The sequence below is a fragment of the Strix aluco genome, chromosome 9 (genome assembly GCF_031877795.1).
Source record: "Strix aluco isolate bStrAlu1 chromosome 9, bStrAlu1.hap1, whole genome shotgun sequence".
In the NCBI taxonomy this organism is placed as follows: domain Eukaryota; kingdom Metazoa; phylum Chordata; class Aves; order Strigiformes; family Strigidae; genus Strix; species Strix aluco.
In genome coordinates, this window is record NC_133939.1 from 2,788,782 (window position 1) to 2,811,858 (window position 23,077).

The 23,077-nt window shown below is 50.6% G+C and overlaps 2 protein-coding genes across 21 annotated transcripts; one reads left to right on the top strand and one right to left on the bottom strand.

Annotated features, from left to right (window-relative positions):
- The first annotated feature begins 63 nt into the window (after positions 1 to 63).
- NRROS (negative regulator of reactive oxygen species) lies at positions 64 to 15,851 on the top strand. Of its 12 annotated transcripts, none has more exons than XM_074833401.1 (7): positions 64 to 6,330; positions 7,474 to 7,655; positions 7,763 to 8,553; positions 9,349 to 9,484; positions 11,996 to 12,171; positions 12,745 to 12,868; positions 13,119 to 15,851. In XM_074833401.1, exons 6-7 carry the CDS (start codon positions 12,761 to 12,763, stop codon positions 15,084 to 15,086), a joined length of 2,076 nt encoding a protein of 691 aa, XP_074689502.1. In that variant the 5' UTR covers positions 64 to 6,330; positions 7,474 to 7,655; positions 7,763 to 8,553; positions 9,349 to 9,484; positions 11,996 to 12,171; positions 12,745 to 12,760; the 3' UTR covers positions 15,087 to 15,851. The 12 variants fall into 12 exon arrangements, with proteins under 12 accessions (XP_074689502.1, XP_074689492.1, XP_074689495.1 ...); XM_074833391.1 differs by lacking the exon at positions 11,996 to 12,171 and having other exon boundaries at positions 7,763 to 8,077; positions 8,378 to 8,553; XM_074833394.1 differs by lacking the exon at positions 11,996 to 12,171 and having other exon boundaries at positions 7,763 to 7,848; positions 7,983 to 8,553.
- Positions 15,852 to 19,000: 3,149 nt separating this feature from the next.
- Positions 19,001 to 23,068, bottom strand: CEP19 (centrosomal protein 19). 9 transcript variants are annotated; one of them, XM_074833422.1, is made up of 4 exons: positions 22,995 to 23,068; positions 20,965 to 21,066; positions 20,296 to 20,494; positions 19,001 to 19,987 (listed from the first exon to the last, which is right to left on the bottom strand). In XM_074833422.1, the coding sequence occupies exons 3-4, from the start codon at positions 20,423 to 20,425 to the stop codon at positions 19,626 to 19,628; spliced, it is 492 nt and encodes a 163-aa protein (XP_074689523.1). In that variant the 5' UTR covers positions 20,426 to 20,494; positions 20,965 to 21,066; positions 22,995 to 23,068; the 3' UTR covers positions 19,001 to 19,625. The 9 variants fall into 9 exon arrangements, with proteins under 9 accessions (XP_074689523.1, XP_074689520.1, XP_074689519.1 ...); XM_074833419.1 differs by having other exon boundaries at positions 20,965 to 22,302; positions 22,995 to 23,065; XM_074833418.1 differs by having other exon boundaries at positions 20,965 to 22,649; positions 22,995 to 23,032.
- Between the last annotated feature and the right edge of the window lie 9 nt (positions 23,069 to 23,077).

Below are 23,077 nucleotides of genomic sequence, written 5' to 3' on the forward strand. Positions count from 1 at the left end.
GATAGGAAAAATGGAGTCGCTGTTTGGTGCACCAAGAAGATGGAGGTGTTGGGACTGTGTGATTTGCTGCGTGACTGCTCGGAAAGAGAAAATCTGATGAGTGGTTAACGAGGACTTGAAACCTCAGTGGTCCAGTAGCCGTGCTTGGGAAATGGTGTCCTCTGAAACAGGGATGCTCGTGCCTGGCAGTGTGGGAAAAGGCTTTCCTGACTGCTGGAGGCCTCTTGATTCGAGTTGAGGTGTTGTGCTCACTGCTGCGGCTGCCCTGCTCCTTCCCAGCTCAGCTTCTCTGATTCTTTAGCTTTCCGTATGGAAGTTCAATATTTCACGGTGCTTTTAGGAAGAAGTAGATGATGTTAGGAGGAAGTAGGAGACTGTGTTATGGTGGTGAGCTCCGAGGCACTTTCCAAACTCTCCGCATCAAGAATTTGCTTTTAAGCGGTGAACTTCTGGCGAGCATCTCTGGGAGCTTCTTCAGGAGCGAAGAGGTTTGATGCTGGCTCTCCAGAAATGTAGAATCGCTTTTTCTAGCCTGAGATCCTTCAGAGCCAACTAAACAGCTGTTGGAAGTATTTTCCCTACCCTACCCCTGGTGATTTAAGTGCTTTGGTCAGGAGGAACCTCAACTGTTCATAGCTTCCATAACAGAAATCAATCAGATTCACAGGTCTTCAGAATCCTGCAGGACATCCAGAATTTTTTGATAAGTGAGCATTTTGTCTATCGTTTGAATAAAACTCGGAATTTCTTGTGGTTTAAGCGTGCTGGGAAATCTCTTGGGAGCTTAACAGTTGGTCATCTGGTCTGGTCTTGTCTCTACGTCTGAGGAAGCAAAGAGCTCGGTGTGGCCGTTTGTTTCAGGGCAGTCTGTTCTTGGCTTTGGTGGTGGCTTGTGTTGGCCTGAAGTCAGTTACGTGGCTTCTTTCTCTGTAAGAGGACAGAGACATTGCTGGAATGAACTAATAAATACAGATGGCATGGGAAACTTGCCCTGGTGAGGATATTTTCTCAAATGTTTTTTTCCCACTTAAGATGCAGTGGCGAGTACATTTCTGTGAGTCTTGTGTGTGCCTTCTACTAGCAAACGCCATTTGGTTTTGTTACTTTTGGCCGTGTTTCAGGTGACAAAACTAGCCAGGAGCAGATGGCCTTGATCCTGTGGGCTGAACTTCTGCTGCCTTGGATGTAGCTGGATTCTTCTCTGCCTGCCTCTAAATCCGATGGCAAGCTGGAACATATTAGCTTTTCTCACCGCTTACCAATGATCTACATTTTTAAATTTCCTTAACACATGGGTGTGTTTTCCAGATGGCTGCCTCTATGTTTTTCCTCTTCCATTTTCACTGGGATGATGACAGCAGCGATAAATTAAAATAATGCTCTGCTTGATAATAGTTTGGTTGTACAAAACTTATTTTCTTTAAGTGTTGGAGAGGTGACCAGCCTTCAGTGATTCCTGAACCTGTATATTTCAGTACTGGTATTTCAGTTCTAGCTAAATCTTCACATGTTATAAATATCTCTGGACGCTGGCAGGAACACAGATATAAGTGCTAATGTGCTGCCATTCTCTGCAACAGTGCTGGTTCTTGCACAATACAGATAATTTGGTGAAATCTGTAGCCAGAAAACAGCATTATTGAAATCTGCTCTAGGATCCTTTCTACATGTACAAAACACATTTTTGAATGGTTAGGAGTGGGACATGTTTGATTTCAGTGATAGTAGTCCACACTGAGGCATAATTCAGTTGAAAAGGAAATTAATTAAGTGGTCAATGAATACAGAAAGCTTTTCCTGCAGCGATGCTGAACCTGCTAATTTATAAGCAGCTTTTTTCACGCTGCTGTATGATGCTGTACATGTTATGTGGCTTCCAAATGAATTCTCGCACCTCCCCACAAGAGGGCAAAGTTAACAGTGCTGTGGGAACCCAGACTTTGAATTGCCGAAGCATTGTGCAAAATAAAATGTTTAATGTGGAACCTTCTCCTTTAGCATTTGCTTCCTGTCCTCTTAAAAAACGAAACAAAAACCCCTCAACGAACAGCTGATCGTTGAGAAGTGGATAACGGACATAAATCTCTTTAAATATATTTATTCATTTGAACCCTTGCTCCTGAAATTAGGCTGAACAAATCTTTGCAGTTCAGAAAATTACTTGCAGTGGCAGCAAACTGAGCTGAGACTCCAAGATCACCTTAAAAGATAGAAAGGGATTTGAGAGGCTTAAACAAAAATGGCACTGTTGCCGTTCAAGCTTTAGTTTTTCCCAGACTTGTTTTTCTTCCTCTCGGGCGTTTATGACCGGGAAATAGTGATATCATCAAAAGATTATTTAAAAAAAAAAATAATTCCATTGCAGTGGGGAAAAAAAACCCCCAAAATTGTTGAAAAGGGATTTTAAAATCAAACTATTGTATGTTACAAGTGTTGTTCATTGTTCTGCAATTTTACCAGCTCAAGAACCAAGGGTGTCTCTTCCCTTCCATGCCTGCACTTGCAGATTTGTTGTGAGCTAGCTGGAGTTGTTTCATGTTTACTTGATTTATTTTGGTTTTTTAATCCATGTTGTTCTACTTACGTTAAAAGCTATATATTTACCTGCAGGCAATGTTTGAATGGGGAAAAGTATGAAGATATAACCTTGCCTGTTCTTGTCTTTTGTGTAGCATCTGATCTTGTGAGCTCCCTGTTTCTGCAGCTAAACCTTCGGTAATTTTATCCAGAAACAGCAGGAGCATCGCTGTGTCAGTGAGTGACCATCCCAACCTTTCTATGTCTACAGTGTTTGAATACTCAGGGTGGGCACTGTGTCCCTAAATATTTCACTGTGTGTTTTGCAAAGTGATTTTTAAAATGATATTGTCCTTTCTTGAACTTCTGATTTCAGGCCGTGAGCGTGCTCTTGTTTGCAGAGTGCAGCCTGCAGATGTTTAGAGGCACGCTCCGAAGCCAGGGACAGCTGTGGAAATGGCAGTTTTACAACAGCGTGTAGGCTACAGCTACAAACACCATTCTCCTGCAAACATTCAAGCTCGGCCATGTCCCTGCAGCAAGGCGTGCTTGCATCCTTTGTTCTGTTGTCTTTGTTTAAAGCAGTCTGTCAGCTTCAGTTTGCAGCAGGTGAGTTGGAAATCGAGGCAAGACAAAACCTGATCAATACAGGAAGCACAGACCTATTTTCAACCCAAGTAGGTGCATGTGCAGTGTGTGTGGACCTTCCCTCGACTCTCTGTAGCTCAGTGCATTAAATCTGAGAGTGAGTCAGGTACGGGCTGTTCTCCACCCCCCAAACCTCCAGGGTACCCGACTGCAGGTGACAAACTGCTGGTTGCAGCTTCAGCTGCAAGAAAGACTTTAGTGATTGGAGACTGAAAGCCTGTAAGTAAGTTATTAAACCAAGGTTATGAAGTTATTTTGTTTCCTATGCTTGGGAGAAGTAAACAGTATCCGATTGCTTTAAACAGTAATTTAAGAGAGTACATTCCACCAACTTCAATATGTGAGTTAATAAAGCGCTGGACAAGCCTGCCAGTAAGGAAATGGATGTTGACCAAAATGCTTATTGTTTGATATTCCAAATACTGCAGTGGTTAAAGCTTTTCAGCCTCTGTTTGCCACTTCCAAATCACCTTTTGGGTTTTTTTGTTGGCTTTTTTTTTCCGGTTTGGTTGGTTTTTTTGGTGCTCAGGTGACAGAGAACATTTTCTCATGCCGGATCCCATCTGACGTTGGGCACCTGAGCCCTTCTGCAAGGTCTTGTGCAACAGCAGAGCTCGAGGGTAGGATCTCATGCTTTGTAAATGGCCACGAGATTTTATCTTGGCTTTAGCATGTGATTTTTGTCTTTGTACTAGGTCGAATTATTTTCGTGGAAAAATAATTTACACATGCAGAACTGGAGCAGAGTTGAAATAAACATTAGTGGGACTCAGGAGAGTGTGCAGTATGTAAGTAAGTTGGTTTTGGGTGTCAACCTGTGACCCAGTGATCCTGCCCCACCGTGCTGTGCATCTCTGGCACGTGGCTTCTCTTTCCTGGCAGACTGTTAGCTGCTCTTCTCAGAAGAAGAATGGAGTGCAGGAGCAGATGATCTACTTTATTAATTGATGCATCTGTTTGAGCTTCCTCTCCCCTTGCAATTCTGTGTGTGCTGGGTTTGTGTGGTGGGGTTTTTGGTAGTGGGGGAGGGGGATTACAGGGGTGGCCCCTGTGAGAAGCTTCTCAAAGCTTCTCCAGCTCCAAGTCAGACCCATCTCTGGCCAAGGCCAGGCCAATTAGCGATGGTGGCTGTGCCCCTGCAATAACGTATTTAAGAAGGGGAACCTGAGAGAGGGTTTGGGAAGTGGATTTTGAGGACGGGTTATGAGAAGGACACCTCTGTGAACACCGAGGTCAGTGGAAGGAAGGAGGAGGAAGAGGGGGAGATCTGCTGGAGCAGAGAGCCCCCCTGTATCCTGTGGTGAGAGGGCAGAGCCACCCCCCTTGCCTCCTGTGGAGGTCACCGGAGGAGCAGAGACTCGCCTGAGGCCTGTGGAGGACCCCCGGGACTCTGAGCGGAGAAGCTGCCCTCGCTGTTGCAGCTCTGCGCTGGGAGGAATGCAGCATGTGGCGGTGACCCACGCCAGAGCATCTCGAGAAGAATGTGTCCCACCACAGCGGAGAAAAGTTTGTGGTGGACTGTGTCCCACGAGAGGGGTGCCCCGTGGAGCAGGGGGGGAATGCAGAGAGTGATCACCCCCCTCCTTGGAGGAAGAAGCAGCAGGACTGACTGCACCCCCCATCCCCTGTGCTGCTGGGGGAGGAGGTAGCGATATGGGGAACAAAACTGAGCCCGGGAAGAAGGGAGGAGGAGGGGAGGTGTTTTAAGATATGGTAACGCTTCTCACTGTCCCATTCTGCTTGTTAAGTGCCATTATCGTTAGTGTTTTGAATTAAAGTGACATCTTTTTTCTTCCCCTAACCAGCCTGCCTTTTGCCTGTAACTGTTAGTGGGTGACCCACCCCTCCCCTGCCCTTATCTCCATTCCTGAGCCTTTTTTGATTAATTTTTCTCCTTCCCAGCACTGGGGGACGGGAGGGGTAAGTGAATGACTGTGGGGTGCTCAGTTTCCCTCTGGACTCAAACCAGGACACTCTGTTAATTGAGGTCTCAGATTGAAAGGTAAAAGCCTGCTTTGAGTCTCTCCCAGATACAATTGTGGGGATGAGGTTTCAGATACAACATTGATGTCACTTTCATGTTAGAGTTTATTTTAAAAAGACACAGAAACTTATATACTGGCATTTTTTTTTTTTTTTCTGTTTTCTTAAGCGAGAGCAAGGAATATGCCCTAACTGCAAGAGGACACTCCAGTCCTGAAACCCTGCAGACTGGCTCTTCTCTGTCACTTGTCCCACAAGTATCAGGTTAGAAAGGAGGGATGCTGAGCCCCATGGCTGAAAACCTGGGAAAGGAAGACTTTGGAGTGTGAATGTTCTGGTTTGCTTCCAGCCCTGATTGCAATCCACCTTGCTTGTGAGATAAGGGACGTTGGCCCTCCTGGCCAGAGGAGAAAGCTGGGTGGGATACGCGTAGCCCTATAAGGAGCTGAGATAGTTTCACTTCCCTTCGCATTAATGACAGAATTACTCACTTCTCTTAAGCAAAACGGCAGCAGGAAGAAAGTACGTGTGACTACAGATGGGAGTAGTTTTTCTTGCCACAATTTGCATTGCTGAATGATGTCATGGCAGTGATTTGTCCATACCTTCTCCTTCTGGTGACTTGGAGCCTCCAGTCCTGACAGTTTTACCCTAAAAACTTTGGTGAATGTGCTGGAGTAGATGGATCAGGGGGTTTTTATTGCTTTTAATGGTTTCTTTTATTGTACAGTACAAAAATAAAGGCAATTTATCCACATCTGGCAACCCTGTGGGAAAAAGTTGGGCAACGCTTTCAGGTCTAGGTGCCAGCAAAGACCAAACTGCAGATGTAAGCAACCTGGTCGTGGGGCCTTCCAGCTCTTGAGGAGATCTAGGAGGAAACTTCTGTTGTCTTCTCTGGCTTCGGGCACTTGCTTCTCCTGCAGGTGCATTGCAAGAAGTTCTCTAGAGCATCTGGACTTGCAGTGGCGTCTGTCTCAGCCCATGATCAAGTGGATGCACTCGGCTTGGAGTTGCTACAGAAATACAAAGCTCTGCTCCGGCAACATCTGATGTGCCCTGCTGTGCGCTCTGCTCCGAAGATCTAGTGATCTGGATGCTGCACTGCTCTCCGAGGAGGAGGTTCGCTTTGGCGTGGTGGTGGATCCCTCGTGCAGACCTCAAACCCCCAGCCTGGGAAAGGTGGGTGGGTGCAGGCTACGCGAGGCGGCAGGAGCCTGGCCGCAGGGTGGGCTCGGCCGCGCGTGCGGGCAGGCAGAGGGGGAAATGAGATCACTTCTGCGGCTCTCCCTTCTGCAGCCCGCTTCCTCCTCGTTTGCATCTCGCACACTGTCAGATGGGGGAGAAGGAAGAGGGGCGACTGCAGGGATGGAGCTGCCTGTGCCAGACCTGCCTGCGGGTGGGGAACTGGGGTGCAGCCTTGCCCCCCCGGCACAGGGGTCCAGGAAGTGGCTGTGGCCAAGCCACTGACCAGCTCCCCTCGTCCCTTCCCACATGGCGCTGCGCTCTCAGAAATATGGTTTTGCTTTCTACTAAGACCTATTTCTGCCTTTCTTCTGAGCCCTGTAGAGGATACTTGTGCCTTTTCTTTTGGAGACTAAAGGGTCAAATTTTCCTCTATGAAAATTGCTGCTATGGAGCTCCTGGTTGGTGTCTATGTCCTTGATGAAATGGCATCCAAGCCCAAAGGTGTCATTTTCCCAATTGTTCATGCTGGAAGCTCACCTAGGTCCTTGTGGACTTGTCAGTCTGGTGGGGTTATTTCCTTCCCTCTCTTCCCTGAGCTTGCACAGCCCTGATGGTTGCTGACACCTGCAGACAGCACATCGCTGCGAAGACAAGCAAAGAACCCCTGCGCTGTGCTCAGAACAACCCACAATTAATTCTGGGTTCAAAGAAGTTGTCTTCTTTGAGCGCCCTCTTTCCATCAGAAAACCTGGCAAGAGCTAGGAGACTCCTGACAGCTGAAAATGGGGGAGCAAAGATGAGCCTGGTTGTAGATAAGTGGGCAATCTCATAGAGCGAGAGCGTGCCAGGAGCGCGGGCTGGAGAGGGAGCAGGAGGGGGTGGTGGAGTCGGCGCAGGGAAGGATGCTCTTGCTACGGGGGGTTCCCAGGCACACGAGCCGCTGTGAAACCAGAGCCTGAAGCTGTAGTTTGGTGACTAATGTCAGTGCTAGCACATGCGTTTCCTTGGAAGGAGACTGAGTGGCTAGGTAAACAAGCAAGCAGGTGGTTTGGCTACAGCTGGGGTGCGGGGCGGGGGGAAAAGGAAGATTTTAAAGCTGATTATAAATTGCTGATTTTTGTCTCTTGGTTTCCCCAGCAAGAAATAAGCTGTAGGGAAGCTGTGCTTCTTGCAGAGCTCCAGTTCAGCTGCAGCGCTGGGGCTGTAGAGATGCCTGTACTTGTGTACGTGGATGCATCCGTGCCATCCTGGGCTGGGACGTGTCCTTCGCTATTCCCTGGGGATAAACTGGGTGGATTCTCATCAAGAAATTCAGTCAGGTGAACTTTGAGAGCTATAGTTTAAAGTCCAGCTGTCCAGCTGGCCATTTTAGCTTTTCCCTTTTGGCCGTGTAATGAATTATCTGTTTTCCTTTTTATGTTCATAGCTCCCCTTAAATTAAAGGTAACTACTACAACCAGCAGCTTCTGAGATACAATAGACCTTAAGCTTCCCCTGTTTTATCCAGACCAGGTGATTAAATTAACTAACTTCACTTGTGTCTTCTTGATGTGTTTGCGCTGCCTGTACACACTCCAGCCAAGCAGCAAATGAAAATTTGAGGTGGGTTTTAAAGATAAAGTTTGGATTTTCTTTAATTTTCAAAGTCATCCCTGACCACAGTGCCTGCGAATGAATGGCTGGAGGGAGATGCTGGTCTTCATCCTGTGACTGCTCCTCCCTTTCTGATGAAGTCCAACAGGTGAGATGCTGCTGCGACAGAGTTGGTCCCTTGAGCCTACCTGATATTTTCTGTAATGCTGTTCGCAGTTTCCCATGAGCCTGGAGATCACGATGTTTCTGTAGGTATTTATCTAAGCCTTCCCAGGCTCGTTTCCCAGAGCAGCTGGTTCTTCTCCCTGTCTCTTTTTCCCTTTGCAGGGGTGCTCTCTGGATCCTCTCCTTGTCGGGCAAAATGCTGGACACCGAGCAGAGCCGGAGGCTCTCTGGGGCTGCTTTGTGCCATCATCCCTTGCAGAACGACTTGTTTAATTCTCTCCAGGTCTCCATTGCAGTGGGAGTAGAGGAAGCCCACAGAGAAACATTTCTGTTTCACTTTGCCCCAACTCACCCGAGGCTTTGGTCCTGCTGGTCTGTGAACCGTGAGTGACCTTTCTCTTGGTGCTTCCACTCTAGAAGAAATCACGTTTCCTGCAGGAAAACAAGGGGCATGCAAAGGTGCCACGATGGGGTTGCTGTTTTCTGTTGCAGTTTCTCCTTTCCTGTGGGATCCTGTGCTGGGTGCAGCAGTCCAGGGGCGACCTGGCGGCTGCCCTCTTGTCGCAACTTTTCTCTTAGTTTGTGTTTGACAATTTGAGGGTTGTTGAGGGGAAAGAGATGGTTTGGAGGGAAGAGGAGGTGGGAGGAATGGAGGAAGCTCCCTAGGGGTAAAACCGTATGGGAATTCCTGGTCCTCTCCTACAGCTGCAGGAATTGCAGCTGCATGTGTAGACGTGGCTGAATCTTCAATTTAATCCACCTGTGCCTTTGAGCCGGACTGGAGCTTCATGAAGAGCTGATCAGACCAGTAGCTCTCAGCAGCTCAATCCCTATTACCATGCTGATATTAAAAAATAAATAAAACCCCCTCAAAGCACACATCCAGCCTTTACTGGAGGGCTGGGTGGGGGCATAATGCTGCTTGAGAGGAAGAGGAGGGGAGCAAGCAGCAGCTTCAGGATGTTTTCAAAACCATCCGGCTCCAGGATGTGGGAAAAGTGTGAAAAGCGAGGCTGCTGCCAGCTGCCCCAGCACAGACCTGGCGGCCACTCTGTGGGGAGCTGCCGTCGGATGCGGCTGCTTTCTGGGGAGGACAGGGTAGGCAAAATGCAGTTGGGTGGTGCGGGGGGCTCTCCCATCCCACGGTGCCCTGTCAGCAAGCACCTCCGCTGTTGGGTAAGGGGGTTATGCTGGCTGGGCTTCGGTCAGCTAAAGCGATGGGCTGGGGATGAAGAACGTTGTTTTCTTTCCCAGCTCCTCCCAGGCTGCAGGGGGGGAAACTGGTTTGACCCTTGGGGCATCACCTTGTTTGGTGGCACCACACGAAGGAATCTCATCGGAAGGTCTCCCAGGAGCCTCCAGATCACCCAGGAGTGGAGTATTGCCACAGGTGAGGACGCTCAAGTTTTACAGCTTCAGGACTTCCCAGCCTTGGGGTGAATCTCTGCCAAGTCCTGTGTCTCCAAGCATCAGGTTTTGGTGCGGGTCAGGCTTGTGGCAGGGTTTTGGGGATGAGGAGTGGGTTTGTAATCGTCAGCCGGTCTCAGCCCTTCGTGTGACCTTGAGCAATGCCATGGGAATTTTGCCCTGCTGCGGCGCTTTTGCCATCTGCTCCAGTTCACTTGGATGAGGAGTGCTTCTCTCTTCTCCTTCTTGACTCTTACACTTCAAACTTCCTTGAAAATGGAGGAAATGAAACCACAGGCAGCCTTCTTCATGAGTGACATGGGAGAGCTCAGTGACCTTCCAGAGAAGAAATGAAATTTAGGGTGAAGGCAGAAAAAAAATATCTCCCCAGTCATTTGTGCTGGCTGCAGGAGTTTGGGGGCCACTTAGGCAGGTGGGGGTGACCCAGGCTGCGACGTCCCTTGATGGGGTGCTTGGTGTGCCGCAATAACACGGTTCCTCTCCAGACTGCTGCAGAAGGTTCTATTGGTGCGGGTGCCTGGGACGTGCAGCGTTGATGATGTAGGGTAGTACCTACTGATCCCACCAGGCAGGGTCCTGTTGCAGGGCTGAATCCTTTCTTCATCGCTCTGAACCCTTTCCCAGCTAGTTAAACCCATGCAAACCATTTTCCCCCTCAGTGGCTGGATTTGTTGGGGATTTGGGGGTGCATGAGGACGCTGGCAGAGGGGAGACATGGGGTGGGAAGGGACATGGAGAGCAGAGGTAGGTGGGGGTGAAGAGGAAGGGGGCCTCCCTGTTCATACTGCCTTGGAAATGTGGATTTTTTTTTCTCTCTCTCTCTCTGCCTTGGCAGTTGTGGCAAAAGCCATTTATGCTGACTTTTGCATAGGGATTGGTACCTGGGAGGTCCCTGGATCCAGGTGGGTCCGACTTGCACCCTGGGTGCTGGGTTTGCTGAAATCCCAAGCAACCCCAGGAGACCCAAAGGTCTGCGGGTGGTAGGATCTGAGCATCCCAGATCTCACCTAGACAACACGAGGGGCTGTACACTGGCGTCCCAGAGCGGGGACTCAACGTCTTGGGAACACGTTCGACCAAGGGGCTTGGAATGCAGCGGGAAATAACAGCACCACCTTCTTCCCCTGTGGAAAATGCGTCCCCTGGCTCCTGTTGAAGCCCCTGTGCTGGGTGCTGGAGGCAAGCAGGGGACTAGAGGGACACCATGGGCAGAGGTGCTGTGGAGGGGAGCACTGCCCAGCCAGTGGCTTTTCTCCAGCTCTGGCAGGGTTTGTAGCGTGGCTCCGAAGGCAAGAAACCCCTGCAGGGCACTGGCACTGCTGCCCAAAACCCTTGCAGGGGTTTTGCTGCTGGAGCTGTGCAGAGGATTCACGGTGCAAGGGTTGTCCCCGGTGCTGGCTTGTATTCGGGAGCAGCGGGAGAGCCAAGAGCTGTGTGACCCTTGGCAGGGGCCGGTTCCCCCTGGCATCCCCCTCCCTGCCTGCCCAGCCCCGTGGTTCCTCCTTGCTGTTTGCGAGTGCATGACCCGGGTTGTAAGTGCTGAGATCAGTAAGCGAAGTGCCTGGCCGCGCTCTCTGCCTCCATGTGACTGCAGTTTCCGTTAGCTCCTTCCGCAAAGGCTATATTAGTGCTAAGTGAGAAAACGGGTGGGAGAGAAACCCAGCGGGTCACACCGACCCTTGGCCCCAAGAACCCCCCCGAGTGCAGCCGGAGGGGCCGCTGGCTGCAGGATGAGTTGTGGCAAACCCCGCACGCCGCCCCACGTGGTGAGTAACTGCCCCCCAATACCTTTGCTGGGGGAAAACCCTGCTGGGTGGTTTTGGGGAGCCCCCTCCCTTGCCAGCTTGAAGATCCGTGGTGGCCGTGTGATGCTAATGCCCACGCTTGCGAGAGCCGTGGGCTTCATGGGCGGGGGCAGGGGTGCACCCTGGGTGCTCCCAGAGATCTTACATGTGGTCTTCTCTGTGGGGTGCAGGCAGGGGTTTCCTGCCAGTGCTGCTGCCTGCTCTCCCTGCCAGGCAGGCGCCATCCCTGCAGCCCCAGGGAGGGTAGAGGTGCTTCTGATGTTGGGGGAGGCCAATGCTTGGCGACAAAGAAAGGTTGAAGGAAAGTGTGAGCTTCTGCAGAGGGGTTCAGGGGCTGAAGGCGAGCTGGAGCCAAAGCCCCTGGTTTTTGGGTGCAGTGAGGACACAGCAGGGTCCCTCTCCTGCCACCGTGCCTGGGTGCAAGGCGCTGCTGGAGACTGAGGGCTTGGGAGGGTGTAAGCTGCTGTGCATCAGCTCCAGCCTGGGGAAGGGGGGGCTTCCTCTCCATCCCCACCAGATTAGTAAATGCTGCTTTGATAAGACGCCAGCTTCACACTTGTGGCTCTCCCAAGGAAGGAGGCAACCCAGGACTTGTTCCCCTCTCCCTCTGCACTGCAAGGCTCTGGCTACCTGAGCTGCCAGAAATAACCCCCCATTTCTTCTTCAAGCACTGGCAGTTATGAAAACGCTGCTTGCTGAGCCCTCGCCGAGACTTTGCTGCTCATTTGCCTGAGGTTCAGCTTTTCCCCAGATGCAAATGCCGTCAGCTCCGGTTCCACTAAGTCAGTAACAGGGCACCTCGCGCTGGAGAGCCTTCGCTTCCCCGGGATGACCTGCGGCGGGGGTGGGTGCTGGAGGGGACTAGGTGGTGGCTGGGTTGGTGTCCCCCCAGGGAAGCATTTGGTGCTGGAGAGGGGGAACACGAGCCCTGGCTGGGGGGGGAAGCCTCTGCTCGGGTGTTCACAGCTCAATGGCGTTGGCGAGCAGCTGTGCAGCGACGACGGTGCCTTTCCCATGTGCGCTGCCCTGTGTGGGGACTGGGCTGCCACCCCCCTGTCCCTTCTCTTCTCCTGCCCTCCATGCTCTCCTTGGTGGTACCCCCGCAAGGGCTCCTGCTGGGGCGGGTGGGCTTGGTGCTGGGGGTCTTTGCCATTTCTCCATGGGCAACTTGTGGTGGCCCAGGTCTCATGGAGCATTGTGGCCACGGCTATAGCATGTTGGGAGCCTATTGCCTCTGGGTGGTCCTGGGGGCAATGACGGGAGCTGTGCGCCTGCCTGCAGGCAGCAGCCACGGGCAGGAGGCCAGCCGTGCACAGGGATCGCCACTGCCGTGACGGGCTCCCTGGGAAAAGCTGGACCTTTCGGGATGAGTGGTCTGCAGCTTTTGACTTCCTCACCTCTGTCTCCACCTCTGCAGGAGTGCCACCGCTGAGATGGAGGCCCTGCTCCCTGGTCTCTCCCTGCTTCTGGTCCTCCTGGCAGTGGGATGGGGAAGCGGGGCGGTCGCAGCCTGGGCAACACCTCCTGGCAGCTGTGAGCTCGTAAGTCTTCTCTTGCAAACCCTCACCCTTCTGACTGCTTGGTCCTGCCCTGCAAAGCCTAGGTGCCTCAGCATCTCCAGACCTTCCCCCTCCCAACTATTGGCTTAGCTTAAGGGGTGGACTAGGTCCTGAGGCTCTAACTGTAGAGCCACCTCCTCCGTCCTCACTCTGCTCCCCAAACTTCTCCTGCTTCGTCTCACCCCGTCTCCTGCCCCTCAGAGCAGCATTACGTACCCACTTCTTGCTTTAGGTGCAGCGCACCACAGACTGCACTGGGAGATGGCTGAGCTCCATCCCAGCAAATCTTCAAGGTGATACCGAGGAGCTGTTGCTTGATGACAACACTATCCATGTTCTGGGCAATGCTTCCCTGCTCTCGTACCACCAGCTGCGGCGTCTCAGCTTGACCAAGAACCGCCTGGAGCTCATCGAGCCTGGTGCTTTCCTCAGAAGCCAAGGCCTCCACATGCTCTCCCTGGCAGACAACCTCCTCTTCACCAACTACTCGCTGACAGCAGCTGCTCTTTCTGCTCTGCCAGCCTTGAGAACGCTGGATCTATCTGGAAACCGCCTCACTGAGGACATGGTATCGGTTTTGGTCTGGAACCTGTCTTCCTTGGAGTCCTTGTCTGTGGCCAGGAACCTCATCATGAGGCTGGACTCATCCGTCTTCATGAACCTGACACAGCTGTTGGAGCTGAACCTGGAGAAGAACTACATCTTTGAGATTGAACAAGCTTTTGAAGGGCTGCAGAGGCTGCAGAAGCTCAATGTAGCTTACAACTACCTCCCATGCGTAGTGGAGTTCGGCCTGACCCAGCTCAGGGTGCTCAATGTCAGCAACAATGTCATAGAGTGGTTTCTGGCCCTGGAAAGTGATGACCTCTTTGAGCTGGAGGTGCTGGACTTGTCCCACAACCGCCTCCTCTTCTTCCCCGTGTTACCCCGGCAGAGCAAGCTGCACTCCTTGCTGCTGAAGGACAACGAGATGAGCTTCTACCAGCGCCTACCCAACGGCACATCCCTGGCTGATGTCACGGTGCAGTTCCTGCTCATCGATGGCAACTCCACCAATGTCACGACGGTCAGCCTCTGGGATGAGATCTGTCACAGCAACCTCTCCTCCCTGCGCCTCCTGGACATGAGCCAGAACCAGGTCTGGTACCTGCCAGAGGGCTTCCTGGCCCAGATGCCCTCCCTGACCCACCTGAAGCTCAACCAGAACTGCCTGGAGACATTTCACCTGTCGGAGGGGGACCCCTTAGCCCTGTTGACAGAGCTGGACCTCAGCCAGAACCAGCTGGCGGAGCTGGGGGCGGAGGTGGGGACTGGGGACATCCTGCCCAACCTGCAACTCTTCAACCTCAGCACCAACAGGCTGCGGGTGCTTCCTCCTGGGGTTTTCACCTACACCAGGAAGATCACTACCGTGGACCTCAGCCGCAACCGCGTTGACCTCTGTCCCCAGCCAGCTGCTGCAGGTGAGGCGGAGGGTCCCCCCTGTGTGGACATCAGGGGCATCAAGACCTTGACTCATCTCTCCTTGGCTGGCTGCGGTCTGCGGGGACTGGGTGGTCACCCCTTCCAGGGGACATCGCTGATGCATTTGGACCTCTCTGACAACCATCAGGCTCTGTCCAGGGACCTGGGGTGGCTGCAGGACCTTGCTCTGACGCTGCAGGTGTTGTCTCTGAGGAACACCAACCTCTCCTCCATCGTGGTGGACTTCTCTGCCTTTAACAGCCTCGTGCGCTTGGACCTTTCGGGGAATTCCTTGACTGTCTTCCCCACCTCGCTGGGCATCCTGAAACTGCGCAGCCTGGACCTGCGGGACAACTGCCTCCCGGCTCTGCCGCCGGACATCACGCGGACCCCGCTGGGGAGGAGCCTGCGGGAGGTCTACCTCAGCCGAAACCCCTACAACTGCTGCACGCTGGGCTGGTGGGACTCCCTGCAGCAGGTTGAGGGGTTGCAGGTCCCTGACGGGCAGGAGGTGACGTGCAGCTACGCCTCCCGAACACTGAGCCCCAGGGCGCTGCCTGAGCCCGTCCTGCGGAGCTGCCGCTGGCAGACGGCCGACCTGGCGCTTCTCTACCTGGTGTTGGCTCTGCCCACCTGCCTGACGCTCCTCGTGGCCGTCGCCATCGTCTTCCTCACGTTCAAGCAAAAGCTGCTGAAAATGGTGAAAAGCCGGTGCGGGGTGTCCAGCCCTTACTGATGGCTGAGGAGGAGGAGGAGGAAGGGCTCGGGGACAGTGAATGAGAGCGGGTTGGCAGGATTACAGGCAGTAACCCCTCTGAGGTGGGTGAGATGGAATGAGGTGGTGAAACTTGATGGATGGAGGACCAGGGGGTGCTGGGAGAGCTGCTGTTCCTGCTACAGATACCCCAGGGTACCCGAAGGGTGTGGGGCTGTGTCTGGTGATGGAGCTTGGGGCTGTGCTGGGTGTCCTCAAGGGAGACATCCCTCAAAAGGGACATCTCTAGCAGAAACCTTCACTGCTGTTGGCGAGAGCTGAGTGGACACACCACCAAACACCTCTTGCCTGAAGGGGCACAGACTGTTTCCTCCAGCACTGTTTTTCCCCTCTTTCAGGCAGTTCCTTTTATTTATTCACCCCCATACCAAACTTTCTGCTGCAAAACATCCTCCAGTCCTGCAGCCAGCCTCCATGAAGTGTCCCAGCCTGGAGTGAGCATCACCCGGGGGCTGCAGAGAAGGGTCTCCGTGGTCACAGCTTCCCACGCTGGTCTTGCTGGCACTGGCAAACTCGCAGGCAGCCCTGGGTGTGCACCCGTGTGTGTGTGTGTGTGTGTTCACCAGTAAGACAGGTGTTGTCAGCAGGGCTGAAAGACACGTTTTGGGGTGTTGTTGCTTGGTTAAGTCACGATCCCGATTAGAAAAAGCTCATTAAAAATAGCCCAAGCTGCAACAATGTAAAATATTGATTGAAAAACAGGAGAATAAATTATATCACCGGTAATATTTTATTGTTGATTTTTTTTTTTTTTTTCTCCAGCAACTGCTGGATTAAATGGATGCAAAGGAGATAAGAGAAAGCCTTCCTTCTTGTTGCATAAGCCCCGCTCTCGTGGGCTGTTGGTTCCACCAGCATGGGGGCGGTTTCCTCCACCCAGCCCTGGTCACAGCACGTACTGACTCTCCCGTACCAGCAGCACGCTACCTGGGGAAGTGCTGCGTTGTTCCTCAGAGGGTTACTGTGGGTGGAAATGAGAAGTGATGGTGGCTTGTGCTCACTCAAAAGCCCTGCTGAGAACCAGAGTGGCTTTATTCCCGTGGCCCCATCGGGATTTTTTCAGTGAAACGTGTGTCCGAGTTTAACAGGAACAGGGGGTGTGGGGAAACGAGCAGCGGTGCTGTTGTGGGCACGTGGGGGCTTGTCCTTGCCTGGACTCGGATGAGCTCAGCGGGGTGATGTGGGGTGTGCTACGAGCTCGAGCCCCCCCAGCCAGCCCCAGTGTCGCTCTACCTTACACTGGAGTTGTCCTGGGAGGTGGTGGAGGGAGATGCGTGAAGCTGGGAGCGATGCTGGGGCAGGCAGGAGGAGCCATGGCAGGGATCAGGGCAGGATCCTCCCTGGCACAAGTGTGGGGACAAGGATTGGGGCTGTTGGTGAGCTGATGGCTGTGTCAGCCTGGAAAAAACGGCGTAGGTCAGACCAGCCAGCAGCACCGCTGGGGCCGAGCACTGACGAGGCTCTGGATACCCAACTGTCAAATCTGCCTCAGAAAATGGTTGCTTTCTGGCCCTATTTTAGACCGAAATAGCCAAAATGAAATCAGGCCCTAGCTGGGGGAATCCCTCAACCTGTTTCAGCCGTTCTTTTGCCCGTAAGCTGCATGCCCGAGGGACAACAGTGACCTATAAATACGTCCTTGCGCTGTCCTCCGTCGGGTCTGTGCCAGCACCAGGTACTGCAGCTGTGTTTCGGTGAGCAGGGTGCCCCCGTGAGCACCCCTCTCCCTGGGGCCGTTTCCCCCTGCATCGGGTTCCAGGTCCGGCCTCGGAACGTGGGTACATGCGCTTCCTCCACCGCTGCGGCTGCTGCTGCTTCTCCTTTTGGTGGGGGGATGTGGGGTGCAGCCGTGGGTGCGCACAGAGGTGGGAACTCGGGTGTCTGGCACTGCCTGGGGTGTGGATAAAAAGCGGGTGTTTGTGCTTATATTGAGCCTAAGTGGGGGACACTCAACACTCCTCCGTCATGGGAGGTGTTAGCGGCTTTGCCCAAGAACAGGGCCACGGCAAGTGGAAAGCCAAGGCTCCCCTGGTGCTGGGACGTGCAAGGGGTGTCAGGGCAACAAGACCAGCTCCTGCTTTTAGCGTAGTTGATGTCTTTACGAAGCTGCTGTGCATCATCTTTGCAAGGTCATGGTGAGCAGGGGAGGTCCTCAGGGACTGGAGAAAGGCAAATGTCGTACCCATCTTCAGTAACAGCCAAAAGGACATCCTGGGGAGCAACAAGACAGTCACCCTCATGTTGGGAAAACTATGAACTATGCTTTGTTGGGGCACATTTCTAGAAGAAAAGGGTGGCTGGGAGCAGTCAGTGTGGACTGACCGAGGGTAAGTCATGCCGAACCAAAGCGCTTGCCTCTCGTGATGAAATGGATGGATTCGTAGGCAGGAGGAGAAGCAGTGGGTACCATCTACCTCAACTTCAGCAAGACTTTCAATACCGTGTCCCACAACGTTCTTGCATCCAAGTGAGGATGTCGTGGTCTGGGTGGGTGGGCAACCAGGTGGGTGAAAATCTGTTGGATGATCAAGCAGAGAGGGCAGCAGGTAATAGGATGTGTGCTAACAGGAAGCTGGTGAGAAGGGCAGGGCTCTGCCCTGGGGTCTGTCCTGTCTGATGGCTGTCTGTGTTCTGGAGGAGGCCGTGGAGTGTCTTTGTGTTGGGTTCACAGATGAGCCCCAGTTGGGAGGACCTGTCAGGTAGGGCCACCAGGCTGGGCTGGAGGAATGGGGCAGCAGGAACCTCCCCATGCAGGGAGGTGATGACCCCCCCCCCGCCCCCCCGAGCTCAGCACTCGTTAGACCTGGCGTAGGCCTCATGCGGTGAGGACGGCTGTGCCTGGGGAGGGGGGTGCTGGCTGTGGAGCAGAGGTCCCGTGGATCCTCTCCCACCCAAGTCGGGGAGCTCTATATGCTGTTATGTTGCAATTTTTAACTGGAAACAGAGCAAGGCCCGTGCCAGAGATCTACACACCCCTTCCGTTCCTGGGATTGCTGAGTCAGGCTTTATTTTTTAATTTTCAGCAAGTGAGTCACTGGCTTCCATTTCTCTTCTGAACTGAAGACTCCCCTGGACAAACGTAAGCTCGCTCATCTTCTCCAGTGATGACAAAGCACGGTGGTTTAATTGACACTTGTTTCAGGTTTTTGTCAGAACTGACTCCATCATTTCAGTGTGTGGGAGGAGAGCTCTTCCAAACCCCAGCTTCTGCGCTGTGATATGATGTTTCATTGACAAAAGTGACATGTTTTAATTCATTTGTGGTTGCAAGAAGGGAGACAGGAACTAAACTAGTCTTGGAAGCAATTTACAACTCCTTAATTACCTCAGGCATCGGTTGGTTTGAGGCCACTCAGCCCAGGATGAAGGCACTCACAACCCTCACAGCCACCGGGTTCAGAAAGCCAAAACCTGGGAAGCTTTTGGAGTTGCATAATTTTCTAAAGAATCCCAAACTTAGTCCTCCAGTTCTTACAAGAGAGCAGGATTTGGCTAGTACAAACCAGCCATGGTAGACAGCAGGATTAAACTTCAGTGAGATAAGTAAAATACTCGTTTGCAGTAACAAACTTCTCGGTGACCATCAAAACATTCCGTGCAGGGCCTTTTGCTGTAGCTTTACGTGTCACGTCAGGTTCTCCCCTAGCATGATTTTGAGTGAGCTGGGAACTGCAGTCTGATGAGGCAGCAGGGGTAAAGGTTTTGTTTTACCCTAAAACCAGCCCCAGGCTTTGTGACCTTCTGCCACAATACTTTTTTTTTCAGATAGTTCAAGCACATTTTCCCAGAACTGAGCGCTTACTGAGAAAGCATCATCTAGTAGTATAAAGAAGCAAAACGCCTCACTTACTTTTGAAAAGACAGTGATTTCAAACTGATTTTCAAGACTAATTTATCTTCTAGATATTCCATTTCTTAAAGATATGGATTTATATTTGTGTAAGCTGAAACTGGAGATTTAAGCGTCGCTCGGGAAACATGAGTAATATTCTCAATGCAGTGTTGATTTATCCAGAAAGAGTAATATATATTTAACATTCCAGCAAGTAATAATAAATACCATACTTATGCAATAAAGCTTTAACGTTGCTTTCAAGACATAAATATTTAAAACTTCTTTTTCAGACAAAGCTGAATAGAAATCACAGCAAGGCAAGCTGGTGAGGTTTTCAGCCAGAGCTGACTGAAATGTAAACAAACAAAAGATTAAATAATTTTAAATTATTTTAGGCACTCGTACATAGGAAAAAAACTAAAAACACTCAGTAAGTTCAGCTGCCCAATTTCCATTTCATCAAGTCTGGCTTCTTAAACAAAGTTCACTTAAATGTGGAACTGCCGTAGCACCTCAGGCCGTGGGTTCTCTGATGTAGCTGATGTAACGTGCATCAGTTGCATGAGCTGAAAAATGTGGTAGAATACGTACGCTGGCATCATTCCCTCTGTCAGAACGGTGAGATTTGTCTCTGAACTGCTCATCCAATACATCTTTGTGTGGAATCAGATTTCTTCTCCTGACTCCACGTCCCAGCCACAGGACTCCAGCTGCTCATCCTGTGGAAACTCAACCTCAATGTCATAGATGAAATCTGGGTCGTCCCTCTTCTTCCTGTTCTTTTCGAAGAGCTCGTCCATGATGCTCTTCCTTTTGGCTAGTTCCTTGTCATCTAGTTTGTTCATATCCTCTTCTGGGTCAATGGTCTCTTCCTCCTGAAACTTTTCCAAGCTCTCGGCCAGGCTCTCTCCTCTCAGATGACCTTTCAGCAAACTGTACAGCTTCTGCAGCTGACGCAGTGAGACTCCTTCTAGGTAAGCCTTGTGCCGAGGGTTATTCTTCAGCTGCTCAGCGGCCATGCTGCAGTCTAAAGAGAGAGCCACCATGAAGACTTAGAGCTGCAAGCAAATCTCTTCTCATAAACAGACTCTCTTCTCCAAACCCTTACAAGTGAGACCTCCAGACTTAGCAGAGCCACTACTCAGGTTAAGATGTAGCCTCAGGCTCCTCAGGGGAGAAATGTTACCCTAAAACCACCCCTCCATGCACTCCAACCCCTCGGGCATGCTGGTAAGAAGCTACCCAGCAGTTACTAGAAGTGCTGCTACCAGCTAGCTGTTCCTCTCCCTGCGTCCAAAGGGCACTTGGGGAACGCTACAAGTAAAGCCACCGCACCTGAGAACTTGGAGAAATTTCTGACAGGCATGATGCGCTGGCGAGTCTTATCCTCGCTGTCGTCTTTGTAGATGAGGATAATGGATGGAGGCTGGAAGCAGACGCCGCACTTCTTTGCAACATAAGTCATTACAGCTCTTGCTGCTGGCTGAAGCGTGGGCACCTTTATCAGAGATGTCCTCAGCAACAGCAAAGCTCACTGAAAAACAGGAAAAGAAAAAAGAGAAAGAAGGTGTGTCTCCTGGCACTGTTCTTTTTATCAGGGTTAGAGCGACCCAAGTTCAGTAAAAACACTCAGCCAGGGTCTAAATCTCCCCAATTTCAGTGGAAGCTGAACGCGTCCTGACATGCTCTGCGAGCTGGGTGCCAGGGCCCACAGCAACTCCCAACTGCTGGTTTACATCTTTGTAAACACATTTTTGTTTATACCTTTCTTTACACTCGGCCAGGATTACATATCACACACAAGTTAATTTTTTGGTCTACCAGCTAAGTAAAGTACTACACAGTCAAATGATACCTAAAAGATGTGGGGTTTTTAATGTTTATTCCTTTTTTTAAGTGAAAAATGTCATAAAATAATAAATCAATGTATTACAGTTTCTTCACAAACAACATTTATGGCAATATTATACCCATTGCTCCCCATTCCAGCCAGGAATTGCTTACCTACCAAACCACCAGGCTTTTAACTTTGTATTGCCTGATAGTTCATATCTTCATGACGAATCCAATTTTTCAGTAAAGATGCAATTTTTGCTGTAAGGTTATCTGAGCATATTTGAAAAAAATGCAGACAAAATTAAAATTCGAAAAGTCTTGGAACGCCACTGAAAGAGTTTCCATAAAATTAAATCTGAACGTTGCAAGAGATGCAACAAAGACAGAATTCTATTATACATACTTGTCTGTTATACATATTTGCTTTGAAAAGACAAAATTTGATTGATACGGTTCAAATATCCTTTATTTGTCTCTGTCACAAAGCTGGAGATATCATACTCCTTATTTCATATGGTAAGGGAGAAGCTTGCATCCAACATGCTGACATATGTAACACTGGAATTCCCCTTTTTTTAAAAAAAGATTTTAAGAGGAAAGGTACCTAGTCAGTTTTTGTAAAGCTTTCTTACAGTTTCAGAGTGACCTGATCTAGCACCATATCTGTAACCGATGACAGATGGGACGAGGAGGGAGAAGTAAACTCCTTACTAGGTGATAGTGAAAATAGTAACTCTTTTTAAAGAGAGGAGATGGTGTTCAACTGTTTACTTCTCAAACTAAAATACACCATCAATGAAAATGAAAAGCTGAGAATTTACAAGTGACAAATGGAAATGCTTTTTACACAGCACACTACCACCAGTAGAGCTTAAGCTATAAAACGTTCATGAAGGGTGAAGAATGTCTTAAGACTTGAAAATGCCGAGCTGCTGCGTGTGTGTGTGGAGGAACCAGGAATTTTTGCCTTACTTAAAAGGTGGAGAAAGGGGGTGAGTGGGAACGAAGCACTGACTGACCCACTAAACATATGGCTTTATTTATATGGATAGCAGGAACATACTGTATGAACTAGAATCTCATTTTAAAGTAAGGACTACTAAACTCTTAAGTACCAGCGTGTCCGTCAGCTACTACATGAATTGAGGTTAGGAAGTTAATCTGTAACTGCCCTTTTTATTCTTCTCTAAAGCATTTTGTCTTGCAACAGGAGAGAGGGAACATCAGTCTGACTGGCAGCAAGAGCTTCTCTTTTTATGCCTTACCGCATTTGTCCGGACTCAAAATGCTCTTGAGAACTCCTCAGCATCAGCCCTGCCCTGGGCTTTGTCCCCTTTTCGAGTCAGATGAAATATTAGAGGAGACTTAAAGATCCAAATCTGCTGCAGATCCTCTTTTCCAGCGTAGTGTACAACACTGAACGCATGTGTTATTTTTTATTTTGGTTTTAAATAAGTGAAAATTTGCCAACGGGAAGGTTATCTCCTCCTCGAACTACCCTACAGACTGAGATAAGGCAAAGTAAGAAACGATACCCAAAAAAATAATGTATGTCTCCAAATCAAGAAAAATTGCATTAATCTTCAAAAGCTACTTCGAAGTTGAGTTAAAAAGCCTTCCTTTTTTGTTAAAAACTACATAGGAAAGAGTTCAAATTTGCAGTAATGTTCTCAATACTGAAAATTAACTACAGTTGCTCTACCTTTTGCTTTTAAATAGTTCTGAGTTGGGCAGAAAAGCGTAAGTCTCTCCACAGCGACTTTCACTATCTTAAACTGAGAAACGATGTTTCAAACTGAGCTGAAATGACTTTCTGAAGAGTCGTTGACAACCACAAGAGCCAGCCTCCGTCTCTGTAAGGGCAAATAAACCCTTAGGTGAGAAATACAGACATGAGGAGTCATTCCGATCTGCGTGAAAGAGGGGAAAGAGGTTTCATATCATCAAGTAATGCAAGCAGAGGCCTTCACTACCAGGCATGAAAAGCTGGTTTCAGTAGCTCTGAAACACAAATAGGTGTGGGGGGTTTTGCCCTGCCAAGTTCTGTGCTACAGCAGAACTATTTTTGCCGTTAAAAAGCCGCTTTTCTCTCGGTTGTTTCCGCCCGGTCGTGCGGGGTCGAAGCCTAAACGTTGAGAGTGGAAGGAAGTGGGGTATGATCGGGTTCGTCCTTCCCTCCTCTCGCCCCTTCTCCTTACCTCTGGCGCCGGCGGGACCGAGCAGGAAAGCGCCTCAGCGGCGGCCCGGGCCCGGCCAGCTCCCTGCGCGGTTGCCATGGCTA